The sequence below is a fragment of the Leptodactylus fuscus genome, chromosome 2 (genome assembly GCF_031893055.1).
Source record: "Leptodactylus fuscus isolate aLepFus1 chromosome 2, aLepFus1.hap2, whole genome shotgun sequence".
NCBI lineage: Eukaryota > Metazoa > Chordata > Amphibia > Anura > Leptodactylidae > Leptodactylus > Leptodactylus fuscus.
In genome coordinates, this window is record NC_134266.1 from 168,129,949 (window position 1) to 168,150,034 (window position 20,086).

Consider the following 20,086-nt stretch of genomic DNA (forward strand, 5'->3'; position numbering starts at 1 on the left):
TACCTCTATTAACCCACCAAACACCAGACTACTTTAGAAATCATAACCTTTCCAACACAACATAGTCATCCATAAGGCTACAACTTGACTGTACATCCTTTGTTACCTGTTAGGTACGTTATTTGTCCGGGCTGTAGGTGACCAAATACTTTAGACTAAAGCTGATCTAAACTGATATCTTCGACCAAAAGATAAGATAAGATAATCCTTTAATAATCTCACCATGGGGAAATTCATTGTGTTACAGCACCATGATAATACAGTAATATATTACAAGAAAAGAACACATACAAGCTCATAGCAAATAGAAAAGATACTAGAAGTCATAGCAACTAAAAAGGAAAAAGAAAGACTCAGGATCAGTTAGTTCTCTGTGTGGAGTGATCTCCTCATAGCCTGATGTTGATTATACAGCCTGACCGTGGTTGGGGGGAAGGATCTCCGATAGCGTTCCTCCTCACACTTGGGGTGAAGCAGTCGGTCACTGACAGTACTGCCCAGTGCTGTCACAGTCTCATAGATGGGAACCACCATACAAAACCACTATTTATCAGGTCATCACCTGGAACATTATTACTTGCAAAGGACTGGCCATATTTCAAATTTTGCCTGGTATTTGGAGATTTGTTCTGTGAAAGAATTTTACCAGAAGATAATTCATCCAATGAATGGTTGCTTACCCTTCGTCTGATGCCATTGAACATGTATAGCCAGTATGAAGAATTATAACAGCCAATATGGACTAAAATGTATATGACTGCGTCACTATAACCATTCTTCACCTAGTGATTGTTCATATAATAGCTGCACAACCGTCAGCCTATTTTACTATCTGTTTCACAAATAAAGAGCCCTCATTTTTAATTTCTCTGTAAATTTCAATGGTCTACGCACACAATGGTCAAATGGTATCTTCGAGAGCACTTTCCCATCCTTTAAAGCTTTCTGCACATATGCAGTAATTGTTGGTGAAAATATATTTTGGCTTGGACTTCAAATCCTTCATTTCCATAACAGTATGCTTACCCAGTTTGGTAACATGTACAAGTATTCCACATGAAACAATGAATGTTCCAAAAACTCAGAACTTTGGATCCATTCCCACTGGCTGTTCTGTGTTACTTAGCATCCACCGTACGCAATGAGCAGTAAGGGCAGGATTGCAACTATTATATGACTGCCCTGAAACAACTAATGTTAATGTAAATTTGATGTTTACATTAACATAAGTATTGTGATGATAATGATTATATCAAACTGTATTATTATTATTAAATTATTATTATAATTATTATTATTATTATTAATAATAAATTATATTATTATTAGTGCTTCTCAACATTGATAAGTCAAGGACCTCCTCAAAAAAAATTAATCAAACTACCCCAAGGTTATGATCATATACTGTGTTGCACTTATTGAAAGCGTGGCATGAAAACAGTGCATAAACAGTATTTCCTAAAGTCATGGTGTACACCTTCAGAGTTACAGATACCAAAGGGTGAGAACCTATGTATTTAAGAAGATAAAGGATTTTACCGTAGAATTCTATATATACTTATTTTGGTATATGTGTAAATAGCCAGGCATTTGTATTTTCCATCCCTCTATTTGGAAGCTCAATAGAAATGGGTAATGAATGCAGCTTTAGGGAATTTCTCGGTACATTATATGGCTGACAATCAGATTTGTGCTGCCAAGCAAGCCAGGTGTTTGTGTGAATATGCAGCACGGCAAACAGTTGCTGCCAATTGCTGTTTACTGAGGTGATGGAAAAGAAAACAGAAACAATGTTTTATTGCCTCTTTAAGAAAAGCACTATCAGTTTATTTTACAATACTAAATGAAAAAAATGAAAAATCAACAATAGGCTGAAGTTCTTTGGTCGCCAACAGTTCCTGTCTTAAGGGACGTCAGATTTGCTTCATTAGTTCTATTGTTGCTCATTTAACTTGGATAAAAAATGCTTCATTATTCTTAATATTTATTTTTTCTTCTTCATTGTTTAGCCATGTTGCAGTTTTCTTCGAGTTTTGTCAAAGCACAGTTAATTTGCCAGCAGCTACGCACATGTTTACTCCCTTTCTTTTACCTTTGAGACTAACTGGGTCAGGTATAACAAATGTTCTTAACCCACTTTAGTCAGCAACCAGAGTAGCTGAAGTCGGCAGAAAAAAATGCAAAAAGTACATAACAAACAGCCGATGTCCAAGACTCCTGTGAAATCTACAGATAAATGCTCGCCTCTTCCAGCAAAGCCGTGATTAGAAGACGATTCATCATAGTAATGAGGATTTGAATATGTGTATTTGGATCCTAAGTAAGTCGTCATGAGAGTCTGCAAAGTGTCTTTAATGACTGGAACACAACTCGGTGCATAGAGTGGGGCTAGGACTAGTACAGAGAAATGAATCGCAGGAGATTTTTTTCTGGAAAACTAGATGTAAAAAAAAAAATGTTGACATAACAATAGTTTCTAGGAATAATCCTCATGCCCTATAATACTCTACCACTGATCGGCTGACTAGGAACTACTCTGTGAGGTCATCAATGATGTCCCTGCAATGGAATTAGCAGTCATTTCCTGAATGTAAAGAAGTTTTCTACTATTGGCTATCACTTCTTATTAGAAAGGACCCAAGAAAATAAATTGGTCTAAAAGTTCTTCCCAAAAACATGACTATTAGAGATGAGCGAACACTGTTCGGATCAGCCGTTCCGAACAGCACGCTCCCATAGAAATGAATGGAAGCACCTGGCACGTACACTTTGCCGGCGGCCAGTTGCCGTGCCGAGTGCTTCCATTCATTTCTATGGGAGCGTGCTGTTCGGAACGGCTGATCCGAACAGTGTTCGCTCATCTCTAATGACTATATTTATGTGTAGATATGTCAAATGTAAACATTTTTGCAAATATAAGTAATTACAAATTTGCAGTTTTTTCAAGATTTTGGGTACAATCAAGAATGCAGCAAAAAATGCTGCAGAAAAAACTGCATCGGAAACACGTCACTTTCTATGGTGTGGCACTTGTCAGAAACCCAGCCATGATTTCCTTATTCTAATTGGTTTCTAAGCTAAGGCCACAAGTCTACATGCGCTGTCCCTGCCTGATAACCCAGCCAGAATATGGAAATCATGGCAGGGTTTCTGACAAGTGACAGACCATAGAAAGTTCCTGTATTCTTGGACATATCCATTGGCAACCTCTCAAGACAAAATATTGCTGCCACTTACAATAAAATGAGCTCTTTGAAGTAACAAGGGCATTGCTGTCGCTCCAAAGAAGTAAGTGGAAATGCCCTTGTTACTCCAAACAGCTCATCTGCACATTGACATAAATGGTAATATGTTCGCAGCTGAGGCATGGATTCACAAGGGGAAAATATTGTTTGATTCAGATACGCTGAGTTCTGTTGACAGACTCGTTTTAAAATGCAGCGAACTTTGAAATTACATATATTAGCAAAAATGTTTAACTTTTAATCATATACACATTTAAATATGATTATGTTTGTAGGTAAAGCCCCTTAAAGTCTCTCGATGTTTACACCTTCAATGGTCAGCTATAATGTGTGAGGAAACCTTGTAGAAAGTGTTCTATCACCATCACAGAGGGAGAATGAGGCATTTCAAGGTTCTGAAACTCAAAGTCATGTTTTGAGATTTAGTGAAAAGAAATCATCGTTCCCTCTACACTAGTTTTTTGGCATAGAGGGAAGCCATTGTGGCACACATTTGGCACAAGCCTGATCAGAACATTGTACAAATATGTGTGGAGTGGGGCTGTATAACTCACCTAGTTTTCTGGCAAGAGTATGGCTAAGGAGCGGTTTACACCTGTGCTCATCCTCTGGTTTGTGCATTCTCCTGGGTTTCCATCTTCAGCCCCGGAAACTGGACAGGAGACAGAAACCTGGCGGTCACTTTTCAAACCCATTCACTTGAATGGGTTTGTAAAGGTGACTGTCTGTGTGCGCCTGTTGCCTGTCTGTGGGAAAACAAAGTTCTGCATGTCCACCAGGTTTCCGTCCCCTGTCCAGTTTCGTTGGGATTGAAGATGGAAACCCAGCAGAATGCAGAAACCAGAGAACAAGCGCAGGTTTGAAAGCCCCTTAAGGCAGCAAAAAATGCTGCAGAAAAAACTGCATCGGAAACGCATCACTTTTTTTAGGCGTTGCGCTTCTGCCTTTTTTATACCTGTATGGAAAACACTGGCATTTCCGCAGGTTTAATTGACATGCTGCGATCGTCAAAAACACAAATGTTTTTGAAAACTCTGCTTTGTAATGTGGATTTTTTTCTGCAATGAGTGGATGGGATTTGCCAGAATACCATTCACTTTGGAAGTACTGTAAAATGCTGCACTTCCGCAACATGGAGCAACCTTCAGCACTCCATCTTCTGTGGTAAAACTACAACTCCATGGGGCCACACGGTGGCTCAGTGGTTAGCACTGCAGCCTTGCAGCGCTGGAGTCCTGGTGTTCAAATCTCGCCAAGGGCAAAAAACCATCTGCAAGGAGTTTGTATGTTCTCCCCGTGTTTGCATGGATTTCCATCCCATATTCCAAAAAAGACATACTGATAGGGAAAAATATACATTGTGAGCTCTACATGGGGCTCACAATCTACATAAAAAAAACAAAAAAAAAAAATACAACTCCCAGCATGCATTCTTGCTCTACTGTTCTTGGAACTCCCATGGAAGTGAATGGAGCATGTTGGAAGTTGTAGTTTCACAGCAGCCGGAGTGCCGAAGGTTACTGATCTCTGTTATATGGTGTAGATTTCTATTCTGACACAGAGATGTCTGACTGATTTATGAAGGAGCTGCAGCCTCTTAATAAATTTCTCTTTCCTTGTTCCAGTCGGGGCATTTATTAAGACTGACATACAATAAGGCAGTCTCAATAAATCTGCTCCACTATACCCGACATTGATTTACAGGGTATCATCCTTTAGGTGGCTTCGGCAGGACACTTTTCTTTGCCTCCATTCCCTACTGAAATCAGCAGGTTGTCTTTGGAAGCCACAGATATCTGGAGACAGTGGAGAGGTGTTCCTTCTAGACAATCTCCAAATATCTTGAAATGACCCAATAAGTTATTGGGAAATGTGCTTTCTAATCCAGACAATCCAAAAAAAAAAAGTATTTCTACACTACTATTTCTAAACTACAAAATGGCTATATTGTATTAATAAGCGTATAGTATGAATATGTCAGCCAATAAACCTATGGTTAGCAGCTGGTCACCAGGGAGGCTAATTTCTGAAGGGGACCGTCCATTTGGGTCAGCCCCTCTAACTAGATAATACTTTCATAAACCACATTTTCCCTAAAACCTCTCATTTACCATCTCAGTAATTTTGGGGCATGATTTTTAAAGTTGACATTTCCAATTTCTATGGCTGCACAGCAGCACAATATACAGTATATTTACTGGAGTTCAGTTGCACATTAACAGTTGTCCCATTACACAGCAGAGAATATAGTTCAGTATGCAGATTATATATCTGAGACTGTAATTGTGCCAAGAGAACAGCATGGCAATTACCGAGACTTTCATTTCTTTTGGGGGCTGGAGGAAAGCTTTGATGACCAGATGGTGCCATGACACCAGGAGAAGGATATTTTTAGAAGGTAACAGTCACAAATTGTTTTTATACCTGTGAGCTACAAGTTAGTTTGCAGAACTTTACTTTCACAGCTACTTTTCATATTTCTCCTGGAGTTTATTGTGGATGTTTTTGCTGCTACGTATGGGAGAATCATTCAGACTCGCATTACTTTTGTGTGAACTCCACTTACTATAACTAATTCACGCTCCTGGATAGACCCAAGGACAGGTTCTTAAATGCAAACATCTTGTTTAACTAAAAGCACAGCAACTAATTATTTCTTGTAATATTCACTTATGCTTAAAGGGGATGTGTCACATAGAGAATGCAGCCCAATCTGCTGGTAGCATGTTATGGAGGAGCAGAATTCATTAACCAGATTGATATAAGCAGTACGTTTCTTAGAAACGATTCATTATAACTATAGATCTTTTGGGGTTTAGGAGTCCAATGGATGGTTCTACTAGTGATTGACAGCTATGTCCAGTACTCTAGAATAAGCAGAGATTGAAATGACTAAAAATATATACAGTATCTTCTCTAGCAAAACTATATATCAATCTGCACAGCTCCTCCAGGTATATTACATTCTGCAAGTAGATAGGACCACGTGTGACAGGTTTGCTTTAAGCTGGGGCCGCACAATGCAGAAAACCTGTGTTTTTGTTGCATATTTCCTTGCCTTTGAGCCAAAGTCGGAATGGATTTAGCACAAGGGAGAAGTATAACTGTTTCCGTTATATTTCTGATGCCATTTGAAGCCACAAAAAAGTAGCTTTTCCACAATGTGTGGCTTCAGCCTTAAAGCTGTTACCAGTCTATGGTCCACTATACAAACAGCAAAAAATACTGTATAATTGAGCTAATAGCATCTAAAAGAATATATTGAACTCATGAGTCTGCTGTTTTCAGGAGGCGATTGCTCCGCCGCCATTCCCATCCCTCTGAACTATACATATTTTAGCTAGTTTTATAAAATACTGCAAAAGTTCAACATTAGTACAACAATTTAAGGTGGAAATTTCTTTTGATAAATGCAACACAATCGCATTGCTGTCTATATTCTGCTTTACACTCAGTGGCGTAACTACCGCAAAGGCAGCGGAGGCAGCTGCCACAGGGCCCGGACCATTAGGGGGCCCGGTGATAGTTGCTACCGCTGCGTTTTTTGTTTTTTTTAATAGGTCGTTTAATAGGCCGTTACGGGCCCTATTTACTTGCCGATCCTGGCTGGGCCGGGATCGGTAAGTGACACCACGGGCCCCACAAATATTATCATTATACTCGGGGGTCTGCAATCAGCGGACCGGGAGAGGTAAGGGAACGTAACAAACACTGTTACTTACCTCTCCACGATCCTGCGAGGCCTCCTTCCTAGTCGTCTGACATCACATGAATCCGTAGCAACAAAGTGAACCAGCCACACAAAATATATGAATAAAAATTAACTTTTATTAAGTGCTCCTAAAAAGGTGTAGCAACATATATACATACAAAATATATAAACAAACATAAAACAAAATCATATAGGGGTAGACAATGCTACAAATACCAACTTGTCAGCCATGGAATGTACACTGGATGGCAACACTAATATCATAGTACAAAGGGCTCAACCATAGCTAAAACTGAAAGTGTCCAATAATAAAGTGTTGTAAATGAAAACAACAAATAATCAGTGTAATAACCCACAGATAGCTATGAGACTGCCCACATAAGATGATCCAAGATTAGCCTCCATACATACCAACAGTAAAGGGACCCGACGCGCGTTTCACCTGTACTTGACAGGTTTCATCAGGGGTTTCGTCAAACCTGACGAAACCTGTCAAGTACAGGTGAAACGCGCGTCGGGTCCCTTTACTGTTGGTATGTATGGAGGCTAATCTTGGATCATCTTATGTGGGCAGTCTCATAGCTATCTGTGGGTTATTACACTGATTATTCGTTGTTTTCATTTACAACACTTTATTATTGGACACTTTCAGTTTTAGCTATGGTTGAGCCCTTTGTACTATGATATTAGTGCTGCCATCCAGTGTACATTCCATGGCTGACAAGTTGGTATTTGTAGCATTGTCTACCCCTATATGATTTTGTTTTATGTTTGTTTATATATTTTGTATGTATATATGTTGCTACACCTTTTTAGGAGCACTTAATAAAAGTTAATTTTTATTCATATATTTTGTGTGGCTGGTTCACTTTGTTGCTATGGTCATTTACCCACACATAATTTGTTATATTTGCCTCTATTGTTTACTATCACATGAATCCGGCCTGCTTCCCGTGTTAGAAGAAGGACGGCAGCAGAGAAAACAGTGTAGGAGCCGGGGGACAGGTAAGAAACAGTAATTTTTTATGTTTTTATTCCCCCGGGTCTCCAATTATTATACTCTGGGGTCTGAAAAGACCGCAAAGTATAATAATTGTTTATGAGTGTCCACTATGGGGGATAATACTGTGTGCAGGGGACACTATGGGGTATAATGCTGTGTGCAGAGACCACTAAGAAACATAATACTGTGTGCAGGGGCCACTAATGGACATAATACTGTGTGCAGGGGCCACTAAGGGACATAATACTGTGTGCAGGACTTACTAAGGGACATAATAGAGTGCGGAGGAGGGGGTCGGTCGAGGTCTTCGGTGTCGGTTGGGAGGGGGGCCCATGTCAAAAGTTCGCCACGGGGCCCCGCCATTCCTAGTTACGCCACTGTTTGCACTATATAAGCAACAAAGAGAAATGTTAAAACCGTTTACTGTTGATCTTCATCTGTCATGCCACAATGAAATTTATCGCTCTGTCTGTACGTGTAAAAACCTCTTGCAGCGCCACACTGTGTACACTTACAAAAGCCTTTGCTGCCCATCACTCAGTTCTCTCAAGATGATCATAATGCGAAGTTCTCATTGAGGAAGATGACCACCAAATCAACAAAAAGCTTCGGATTTTCAACCGATTCTTCATTGATGGTTTCAAAAGTTGTAGGGTTTAATCGGGGTCTTAGTGCCATGTCTATATGACTCCAACAGGAAACAAAAAACAATACTTGATCACAGTAAAAAGGTCTTTAGTGAAGGTGATAATTCTACATATAAAATAGTTGCCAAAGCATAAAATAGAATTGAACTGTAAATTAAGAAGGTGTGAAGAAACATTGTTTCATTCTCTGTTTTTGCAATCTATTGGACAAATATTAATAAGGGTCCTACCTGAAAAGCCAAGAGATGATGACCTCGACAGTGTCTTGTCTAGTTTAATAAACCTCTTGATAAATCACAAGTTTGCTCTTTACATTGACTGTCCACTCTGTTTATTCAGATCCCAGACAAACAGTCAATCAACTTCTTTGGATAGAAACAAGTGAAGTTTATTATCACATCTTCAGGACAGTGACAGTCCAACAGATGACAAATTTCTCTTTCATCCATAATATAGGCCATCTCTGAGGTGGAAGCAATAAATCAATGTCTCCATTAAATCCGGACGACATTGTTGGCATACCTGATTTCACCCTTGTACAGTCCCTGTGGATTCACTCAGTGTTCTAGCCAGCATCAAACAGAACTTCACAGACCTAGAAATATAGAGAAATTGGAACATTAAAGGACGATAGAGTAAGTAACTTTGCTAGAACAGAACCGAACTGCAACATACCGGGTTTTGCAGTTTACTATTGGAATACTAGGTGCATGTCACAATATGACTGACATGGAAAACATATTACTTCCACACAGGGATATTTATTGCCTGCTGGTTATATAGCCTCACCATATTCCGCAGTGCAGTATAGAGATTGTCATAATTTACATCAATTCCTCCGATAAGCTAACAATCGAATTTCACACCCACCAACAGTTTTATACCGGTAGGTAGTCATCCTACTAGTTATCTATCAGTATGGGATATGAGAAGAAACCAGTGAATGGAGAGGTAAAGCAAACACGTTTGAGAAAAACAGAATGAATGTTGAATATTCCTAATATTTTTTATTTCATGTAACATAATACAAGTAAAATCTGGTAAATTCAAAGGTTTTATATAATTTTTAAAAAGATCTTGCTAAATTCGTTTGAATATAAGGGGCTCTCTAAAAGGAATCCCCATGAAAAATTACACCTTTAAGTAGCAGACATTAGTTATCAATGATGGTCACACAAAATAAGGATGATGCCTGTCAAGAAGCCTTGTAAATCCTAAGATGTCCAATATATGAGCCAGAGACCTTAGGAAAGTAATGGAAAAGGTTCTTTTTAGGAGTTTCTAAGAACTCTCTCACTTAAAGGACAATGTGGCACCAATGGGTATGTCAGGAGTGCCTCTTCAGCTGCTATTATTATAAGATTGCTGTGACAACTTAGGGAAGCTTTTTGGCTGTATATTTCTATGCCTTGACCTATCAGCAGCCGCAGAGGCCTTTATAAGACCACTCCTTTTTGTGTCAGGAACCGATTAATTACGTTTCTCTGACTGTCTGTGTATACCTGCTTTATCTCTGACTACTGGCTTGTTCCTTGGATTCCCCTATTTCCTTTGATTCTGTCGTGACGTTCTCGGCTGGGTTTGTGACCCCATATTGTCTCCCATCTCTGCTTACTTCAGTACGTGCTCTCCTGCTTTTGACTCTGCGTCCACACTTCTTTGAAAATATTCTGGATTTCTGCAGTAGTGCATTTATTATTAGTACATTTATCCGTGACTATATAGATTCCCAGATCCAGCAAAGTCCATCTCTCCTTGCAGAAGCTTTGGTCAAGACTAGGGTTGAGCGATCGTGTTTGGAAAAGATCGGATTCCAATCGGCGATCAAGAAAATTTCACGATCGCGATTGGAATTCCGAACATGATCTATTTAGGTGGGATCGAGATCGAGGATTATTTCCCCACTATTTCCCCTTAGCCTTCACACTGAGTATTTAATGTATACTCAGTGTGAAGGCTCCGCTGCGGTTCCATAGGAATTAATGGAAGCAGCCGGCACACAGCCTTAACCCCCTGCGCGCCAGCTGCCTTCATTCATTCTAAAGGGAGACTAATCTAACATGTCTCGTAGCTACTTACCTCCAGAGATGGCTGCTCCGCTCTTCTCGCTGCCACTCCACGCTGCAGTCTTCTTTGCCTCACTGCCCCACCTCCCAGGTTAGTGTTTAAAGAGCTAGGAAAGCGGGGCTTGTGGCTTAGGAGAGTGTGGGCGGGTTCCGGGGGGGGGGAGACGTGACGTCTCCTCTCCCAGTACCCACATTCTGCTAAAGTGGAAGGCAGGGAGCAGCGAGGCAAAGAAGACTGCAGCATGGAGCGGCAGCAAGAAGGACACCGGAGCAGCGGAGCAGCCATCTCTGGAGGTAAGTGGACACCAGGGGGAACTAAGTAGCCAGAGGATTAAAAAAAAATCCTCTGGCTAGTTAGTGATTCACTACACAGCCTGGATTCTAACAATTAAAGCGTTCAATTGTTAGATTCCATGCTGTATAGTGAATAGGATTGCCCTTAAAATCCGATCTCCGATTAATAAAAAAAATCCCATTGACTTGCATTGGGATCGGAATTGGGATCAAGATCGGGTTCGAATGAAAAATGATCGGAAATCGGATTTTAAAATCGATCCTGAAAAGTCAAGATCGGCTCAACCCTAGTCAAGACGACTGGGGCTCTGTCTTGGCTCACAGAAATGTGCGAATTGTAGATAGCTGTCTCTACTGCTTGCAGTTATCATTCAATTTCATGCTGTTGCTTTTATTATGGCCTTGCATCTAACCATAACAGGGTAGATCTCATAGCTAGAGCTTCCCAGTTAGAAATGTTGATCTGGTGATTTTTAAGGTATGTCTTGAAGGTACCCTTGAAGTTCTTCCTCTTGCAATTGCATGTTCTCTGGTCACAGAATGTATTTTGATACAGTAGCCAAAATTATTGTTCTCATACTGGTTGCCTTTGTTTCTATAATGATAATGCAATTGGTGTAGTGATCCTCCTAGATGATGCAGAGTATCTTTTAGAGAAAGACTCAGAAGCCTTCATATTCTAGTGATAGGTAATCTATGCCTTGCTGCCATTCAGTAACATAATGAAATGTCTTTATAGTCCATAAGCTTGGCTTTCTTCTTAAGGTCATGGCTCTCAAAGATCCAATTAATGGATAGGGGTGTGTTTGTTCACACATGTTGGCGTGTATTGTAGCGCCAGCTCATCTTTCTATGGCTACAGGTATATCCTATGTTAATATTCTCTTTATCCTCATATTATACCTACTATAGGGATATACAGTGGCCATAGTGTAACTAGCAGAATTGCAGTATGACTTTTTAGCACAGCATATAGTTCATTCTATTACATTTTGTGGTAACTTTTCCATGACCTGAGGTTAGATATTCTTGCACCATACTGCTAGTGGCTTGGAGCCAGGTGTTATATGGTTGTAATTTAAAAGGTTCAGAGTTGTTTGAGTTCCTCTGCAAAGTGGGCAAAAATGGCAAAGTCATCTGGAGGTCACTGACTGCCTTTGGTCACTTTGGTCTTGGCCTTGAGACAGTGTAGGATGAAGAGCCCGCCATCAAACTGGTATTTTATCTTAATGCCACAGTGAGGGCAGGTTCACACCTGTGCCCAGTCTCCGCATTCAGGTTTCTGGCTTCTGCCCGAGAAACTGGACAGGAGATGGAAACCAGCAGTCAGTTTTCAAACCCATTCAGTTGATTGGGTTTGCAAAGTGTCCGCCCATGAGCGTCTTCTGGTCTCCGTGGCGAAACAGTTTTTTTTAACTGGGCACAAAGTCGGACATGCAGGACTTTGTGTCCTTTAAAAAAACGGTTTCGCAGCGGAGTCCAGAAGACACTCACGGGTGCACAGGAGCGGACACTGACTGCCGGGTTTCCGCCTCCTGTCGGCAGAAGACGGAAACCCACAAAGTGGAGACCGGGCGCAGATGTGAACCCACCCTAAGAGATATTTGAGGATAGTAACAAAATAAATAGAGAGCCATTTTAGAAAGGTGCCATATTCTATAGTTGTTCCATTGCAAATAATCTGCATATATAAGTATTTGTATACCTGTTCACACTAGCATTTTAAAGGTCTTTTCACATCATGGTTGTGCTTGAGATAAGGTCATGATTTATTTTCCAGAATTATCCGGGGCTTCACACAAAAGCCAAAGACTATCCTTATGACTTTTATCAGAGTGGTACAGCTTTGTTATAACTTTTTAGAGAAGAGTGTATATATACTATACATCCCACAAGTATGCCATGTAGAATACACACAGAAATATTTAACAGGAGCTTAATAGCAGTAGAAAACCAGATGAATGGAGGTGAGGAGCAAATCTGTATTAATATTTATGGTACCTGAATTAACTCTTCAGTTGTTATGTTACGCAGTGTATAACTATAGCATACTTATATTGTGCCTAGCACATCTATTTTATCTTTTAACATGGTAATAATATTTGAAGGTAGTATTAGATAAAATATCAAGTTCTTTATCTTAATCAGCAAGAAAAGTTCAGTTCCTATAAAAGTTGCATTTTGTCTATAGAGAGATGCTGTAAAAATGACTTATGATCATGATGTCTGAAGAGTCTCATTATTTTGTAAGTTGTGTAACCCTCATGCTTTATTATAACATCAAAAATATTTTTTTTTTGTAGTCAGGAAATGAGTCTACTGAATTTGTTAGGGACTGCAGTTTGGGCTTCTGTGGAACAAAACATGTTTCTATTTTTATTCCAAGTAAGATTAATAGAGTAGGTACACTACCAAATTAGAAAAGTAATTGGGTGCGGAGTGGACAAAAGAGGGCAAAAATATAAATATAATGGACTCGATGAAACATACAGTACTTGGCAACTACATAGCCATTCTGTGTAGGTGTAATTCTTTTTATTCTGTAGCTGTGGTACTTCTCTAATCATACAATGTATTACTAGACCTAGGTGACATAGGTAGATTTTGCACAGTGAAAAATCACAGGCAATGAAAAATGTGTAATTGCAAAACCTTTACAGTAATTCTACAGTTTCTATATTGGGTAAATGTCAATGTCTCATATTCTGCCCGTTAACAATCATGCATCATTAAAATGGTATCTTAATTCTTTATTTACATTAAATAATACATGTGTAATACGCAAAATAGTATATTATGGTCTTTTGCTTTTATTTACTATGCAGGTCTTTGCCTTAATACGGGTAATTGATTTTATCATTTTGTGTATTTTCATTTATTAGTTAAACTTAAAGCTTTTACTTTTTATATTACTGTCTGACTTTAATTATATTAGAACACAAATAGCAATATTATATTATTTTCTTCTATTTTTGCAACATTATTAGCATTATGAACAAAATAATTACTATTTATTTTACTATTTTAAACACTAGTTCTAGCTATGAGGGTGTTCACACTACTGTTGTTAATGTCTGTTGCTGTCTTCCGTCATAAGATGACAGCAACGGACATTAAACCATTGCAGAGAATGGTCACAGAGTGATTCGGTTTCCTTCCCATTGACACTAATTTAAACAACATGACGGACACTATCTTCCATCATTTTGTTTACTTTTGTAATGGAAGATAAAGTTGTGCATGCAGGACTTCATCTTCTGTTACAAAGGTTCCGTTACAAGTCTAAATCGTCTAGGTACACTTGCACACAGTTTTTGAAGGAACTCAGCAGGGAGCAGTGCATAATAATTCTGCTATCGATGTAGACTTGCTCAAGTCATTCTGTCTCTTCCTGTAACCCCAGACAGTCTTGATGATAAATGGGGACGACTTGTGGATTTTGCTCCAAAAAATGGAGCAGAATCTTCAACAAAAAACTTGCCTTTCTACAACTTGGGGCCTTAGCCTTAAGGTGCCTGTACACCTTCAATAGCTGACCTTCAATTGTGCCTGAGTCCCCCATACACATGAATTGCTCAATTCAGCTAGATGTGAATGTGCTGATAATGGGTGAGGGGAGAAAGCTGCTGACAGATACTCCTGGGGATTGCGATGAAGCAGAAGAGGCAGCATTGAGTCATGGGAGCACTGAGAAATTACCATACACATAAGATAGTTGGCTCGGTTGTTTGACTTTTCTCCAATGTACATCAGGCCTTTACTGCATGTGCTAATGGAGTCACACCACAAAAAGATCCCTGGCCACCAGACCTAACCTGGCTCCACTGAGGGGGTAGTGCATGGCGACTAGGAGAAAATCCTAGACTTATTACTAAGGCTGTGCATTAGACAGGACCTTTTTTCCCCAGAATGTTCCTTGAATTAGTGAGACAATTAATATTGATGACAAAGTATGTGCGCAGATATGGCTGTACTAATAGCCCACATTATACTGTAGAATTTAGTTATGTGCATGTTGGAGCATTGCAACGTCTTGTCACCAATTATACATATAATACTAAAATGTATATATCATGTAAATGCATTATCAGACATTCATTTAGTGTGTAAATTATACATTTCATCTAGTACATACAATAAAGTAACTGTAATTTGTCTAAACACAAAAATGAATTTAGACTCGCAAGAAGGGGTCGCAAACATAAATTGTATATTCATATGCAAAAACAACATATGTAGCCCTTATACAAAGCTACAGTTTGATTTGAATATCAAGAATTACATGTACGCATATGCATGAACTGCTGGGTTGTTCTATATAACTACTCTCCATGGGGAATCACATCCAGGTGAGTCTTCACAGCCACTCAATGCCTACAAAGCAGAACTTGTTATGTTAGGAAATTGGAAAAATAAATCATGAAACAAAAACAGCAGAAAAGACAAGGAAAGGTATAGCTCCTGTTCAGACTTCCATCTCTCTGTGCAGGAAGCATGTTTTTAGTCACTGCACTGTAGATTATTTTCCTGAAGACTAGCAAGGGTATTTCATCATAGTTCTGTAGGTTGATCCTTGCTGTCCTCAAGGACTATCGGGTGAATAGACCCATGTCAAGTGTACTGCTGCACAAGTAAATTATGACCTCTAAATTTTGCTTTCATCTTGATCTTAAGTCTTCAACATTTTTCTTTTCAGCTTCAGTCCAGGGTCCATGGGAGAGGGCTATCTCACCAAATAAAGTTCCATACTACATAAAGTAAGTGCCCTATTTCCTATGTAATAAATTAATGTGTCGTGTTTGGCTATTTTTTCATGTTGTTCCTTCCAATACATCCTTGAAAATTCAGTTTTTGTGACACAGGCTAAACTGTAGCCAACACTCTTTTTAATGCTATGCAATGACCTAAAAAGAGGATGTAGTCTGAGAGTAACTGCATTAGTGTGGCGTCCTTTACAAGGCTCTAAATCATGTGATATTTGCTTGGTGACCTATATAAAATGAGTTAGTAACCTTGTTCTCCCTTGGGCAGATGTCTTCATTAAGTGCGGTCATCACAGTTAACGTAGCCCTGGCCTGAGATTGCTGGCTAAAGATTTTCCTTTCCTTGTACAAAATGATGCAACCTAATTGCTATTGCCATTCTCTGGAGGTCATGTTATATAAAACTTGATGATAAAACAACTCAAGCTGCCATTGGCCTTCATGTTTCAAGCACCAATACCGATGAGATTGGAGTCACAATGACTCCTTAGTCGACAGTATAAATAAGAGTTACCTTTCCAGATCACGTATGTGTAAGTAAACCATAGTCTGACAGAATGGAAAGAACTTCCTTCGTATACTAGGACACTAAAGTACAAGGGAATATATCCCTCATGCTATGTTATTAATATAACATAATATCTAGTAGAAAAATATGATTGTATGTTCTACTAATTTACTTTCCAGCCTATTAAACTGTATTCTTTGCTAAGCTTTTGAGCCCAGGAACTAGGAATACAAGCTATTGAAATCTCTTTCTATGCCTCACATTGGCTTCTAAGTAAATGTACAATATAGAAACAGACCTGCATTAAGCAAGACACCTGCAGATAGCGTGTTCCAGCGCTGCTATGATAATAAATCTGTGTTGTTGGTAATGGGTGTATAATTATTACAATGAGTAGTCTTTGCCTCAAGCAAGGAGTATCTGATTTTATATGTTACTAATGACCTGCTGAACACAGTGACATATTAAGCAGAGCTAATAGTGCGCCTGTGCATAGCAGCCAAACATCTCGCCACTAAAATACTGCCGGTTTTCAATCATACCACTTCCTATATTTCTGAGCAGTAAAGTAAAGTGCCTAGTTACTGTTTTGGACATTTATGGAGGATTTACAAGTAAGATGAATTATACCGCGGTATACTAAAAAAGAAAGTCAATTAATTAAGGATTCAGTTACTGTGCCTAATGAATTCTGCATGTGGAAACCCTACTGCTATCATCTGTTTCCGCACTATGGATACAAATCAGAGTTATTACATTTGTCACTGGACTACACTATACTGTTTCCTAGTATTGTTTAAAACTCTGCTTCCCATAGAGAAATCATGGCTTATGCAGGAATTTATGCCATTGGAATTGCTTGGAGTTTTTCTTCTCTAGGAAGACGTTTCTAAGTGTATTCTTATGCTGGGATCTTACAATGATTTTACTTATAGTTTATGGTAGGGGGATAACTGAATGGGGTAGAAAGGTTGTGAACTTGTGATCCCTGGACCTAAAGGTCCTTCTGTCCTACATGATGGTACTAGTTCTATAAATGCCATATGGTAGTTGTGGGTCAAGTTACAGATTTTGGGTTGGGTCCAGGATTCTATATCACACCAGGGCTTATCATGTACTTAAGAATAAGAATAAGGTTATACAATGTTCTCTATAGGCAGCTATCACCCCTTCTTCTATTATTAGACTGTTGCATATCTTCAACATAGCTTTAGTATAAAAAAAAGTCAAGAGACTTTACTGATCCATTTTACTAGAACCTAACCAAGCCTTGCAGACCCCATTGATTTATAATAGCATCTGTTGGAGATCCTACAACATTTCTGTATGCTTCACTTATTCTTCCTGCTTGAACTGCTTGTAAAAGCTCCAAAATAAAGCCCAAATGGCAGTGTAAACATAGATTCACTATTACTGTTTGCCGGCAAGTATATTTGTCACTGATCAGACAATGGTTCATGGTAGAAGGTTAATAAAACCTTCACCTTGTCACTTATTTACTATAACATTTTGTAATGCAATGAATTATCTATCACTCAGAAAATCTACATGTACTGTAAGCAGAGACTGCTCCGACCAGTCAAGCACTCTTTGTTGTTATTAATCTTGTATTCTGTCATGTCACTGCTTTTGACATGTATTAGTACCTAGAAGAAATGAAGTAACAGTTGACAGATCTTATACTCCAGAGCCATTAATGAGCTTAAAGAGGACCTTTCATGGGTTTGGGCACAGGCAGTTCTATATACTACTGGAAAGCCGACAGTGCGCTGAATTCAGTGCACTGTTGGCTTTCCCGATCTGTGCCCTGGGTAAAGAGCTAGCGGTTCTGGTACTGTAGCTTTACAATCAGAAGGGTGTTCCTGACAGTCTGTCAGAGACGTCCTTCTCCACATCAGCGCCTATAGTGCTGTACAGTGTGAGCGGGGAGGAACGCCTCCTCCCTCTGCTCACAGTGCTCGTCCATAGAAGAGTATTATCAGGAGGGGAGGGGGCGTTCCTCCCCGCTTGCACTGTACAGCACGATAGGCGCTTATGTGGAGAAAGACGTTCTTGACAGACTGTGAGGAATACCCTTCTGACTGTAAAGAGCTACGGTACCGGTCCGATAGCTCTTTACCCGGGGCACAGATCAGGAAAGCCGACAGTGCACAGTATATAGAACTGCCTGTGCCCAAATCCATGAAAGGTCCTCTTTAACAGAATTGTATTCCAGACTGTGGACCTATGGAAAGATTTCTTGTGTTCATATGAAGGTTTGGGGTCCTAATTCAGAACCCCAAGGCAAGGACTGCGGCAGGTTGTCATGTATTTCCATTCTTACCAATGATCTTCCATCCATAAGAAACATGACCAGACTGGGCCTGCCAGAGTAACCATAGAAGTTCTCTTTTCCAAATAATACAGAGGTGTCCCAAATGGATGACATTTAGACAACCTGTTTTAAGAAAAAGTGTCTTGTTCTCAAAAGTCTTCATGCATTCTTGTCAGTAGTTTTTAGCTTTTTGATTTTGACATGAAAACTTTAGAGAATCCTAGTCTACTTATCAAACTTACCTGACTTCAGAATCTAGTTATACGGAATAACTGCTATTTATATCATATATCTATTCTATTCACATGAGTGGTGCCTACAGTAAGCATGGGGATTTGCTACTGAGGACTTACTCAATGCATATGTCACCACTGCGTAACCTGGTTTTGCAACTGTGTTATCAACAGAAAACACATTTCTGTGTTTTTCAGAGCAGATAGTTTTACTTTTTATAAGTAAAACAAGATATCAAATTATCTATATCATGCAAGTCATATTTTATCTGGTAATTTGCTCTTTATATTAAAGATATTAAGCATAATGAGTCATCCTGGTGGCTATGGCAGCTGCTCAGATCCTGAGCTGCCACCATATTTAAGCACATCGGCCGTAATAGGAAAGGGTTAAAGAGAATCTGTCAGCTCTCCTGACCTAATTATTTTAGTAAAGATCTGCATTCCTCATGAAGTAATAATGCTGGAGTATCCTAGATCTCTGTGCAGTGCCTCTGTCATCCCTTCTGTATATTCAGGAATAAATTGACAAGTGCTATTCCATTCTGTTTGTCAGAGTATATAGCAGGCGTCGTCAGCCCCTGGCACGTGTGCCAAGAGTGCTAGCCATTACTCTCTGGCATGGCAGGTCATGGTTGCTCCTGATGGCGTGACTGTACACGTTATCCGGCCTCCTCCATGACTCCTTCATTAGATTGCAGAGAGCACTGTGGTACCCGTGACATGTACAGTCAGTAACATGTACAGTCACATAGTCCTCTATTCACTGCCAAGCTACGAATGAGATCATTATGTGGCATGCTCTTCCGAAATAAAGGAACAGAGATAGGAACTAATGTGTGGTGCACGAACAGGGAATTAAACTATGTTGGTGCCACTAATAGGCTTTATACTCTGTTAGGGGGGCACAAATGGGGCTTCATACTGTGTTAGGGACTTAAACTGGGACATTACACTGTGTATAAAGGCATTGTTGGGCATTACACTGTGTATAGCAATAAGAAGCATTATACTGTGCAGAGGTGAGCAATAAGGAGCATTATACTGTGTATAGGCAAGCAAAAAGGAATGTTATACTGTGTATAGGGGTCCTGGAATTGTATTGCACAAAATAGCGCAGCATGCTGTACTATTTTATTAGAGTCTTTATTACAACTGCAAGTATATTATAATACCATTATAATAACTTTTATTTAGGGGTAGATGAAATGAATTATTGTATGGCGCACTGAGTACCCCTTCCTTGATTTTTTTTTTCTTTAATGTAGATTGTGAGCCCCATATAGGGATCACAATGTAAT

At 39.4% G+C, this 20,086-nt stretch overlaps 1 protein-coding gene across 13 annotated transcripts in view; it reads left to right on the top strand.

The window, feature by feature from the left end:
* The window catches only part of DMD (dystrophin), a 1,873,751-nt gene that overhangs the window by 1,631,808 nt on the left and 221,857 nt on the right, over positions 1-20,086 (top strand). For all 13 annotated transcript variants that reach the window (XM_075265063.1, XM_075265067.1, XM_075265060.1 and 10 more), the window contains one exon: positions 15,664-15,724. In XM_075265063.1, coding sequence (XP_075121164.1) covers positions 15,664-15,724 — 61 coding nt within the window. The remainder of the gene's footprint in view (positions 1-15,663; positions 15,725-20,086) is intronic.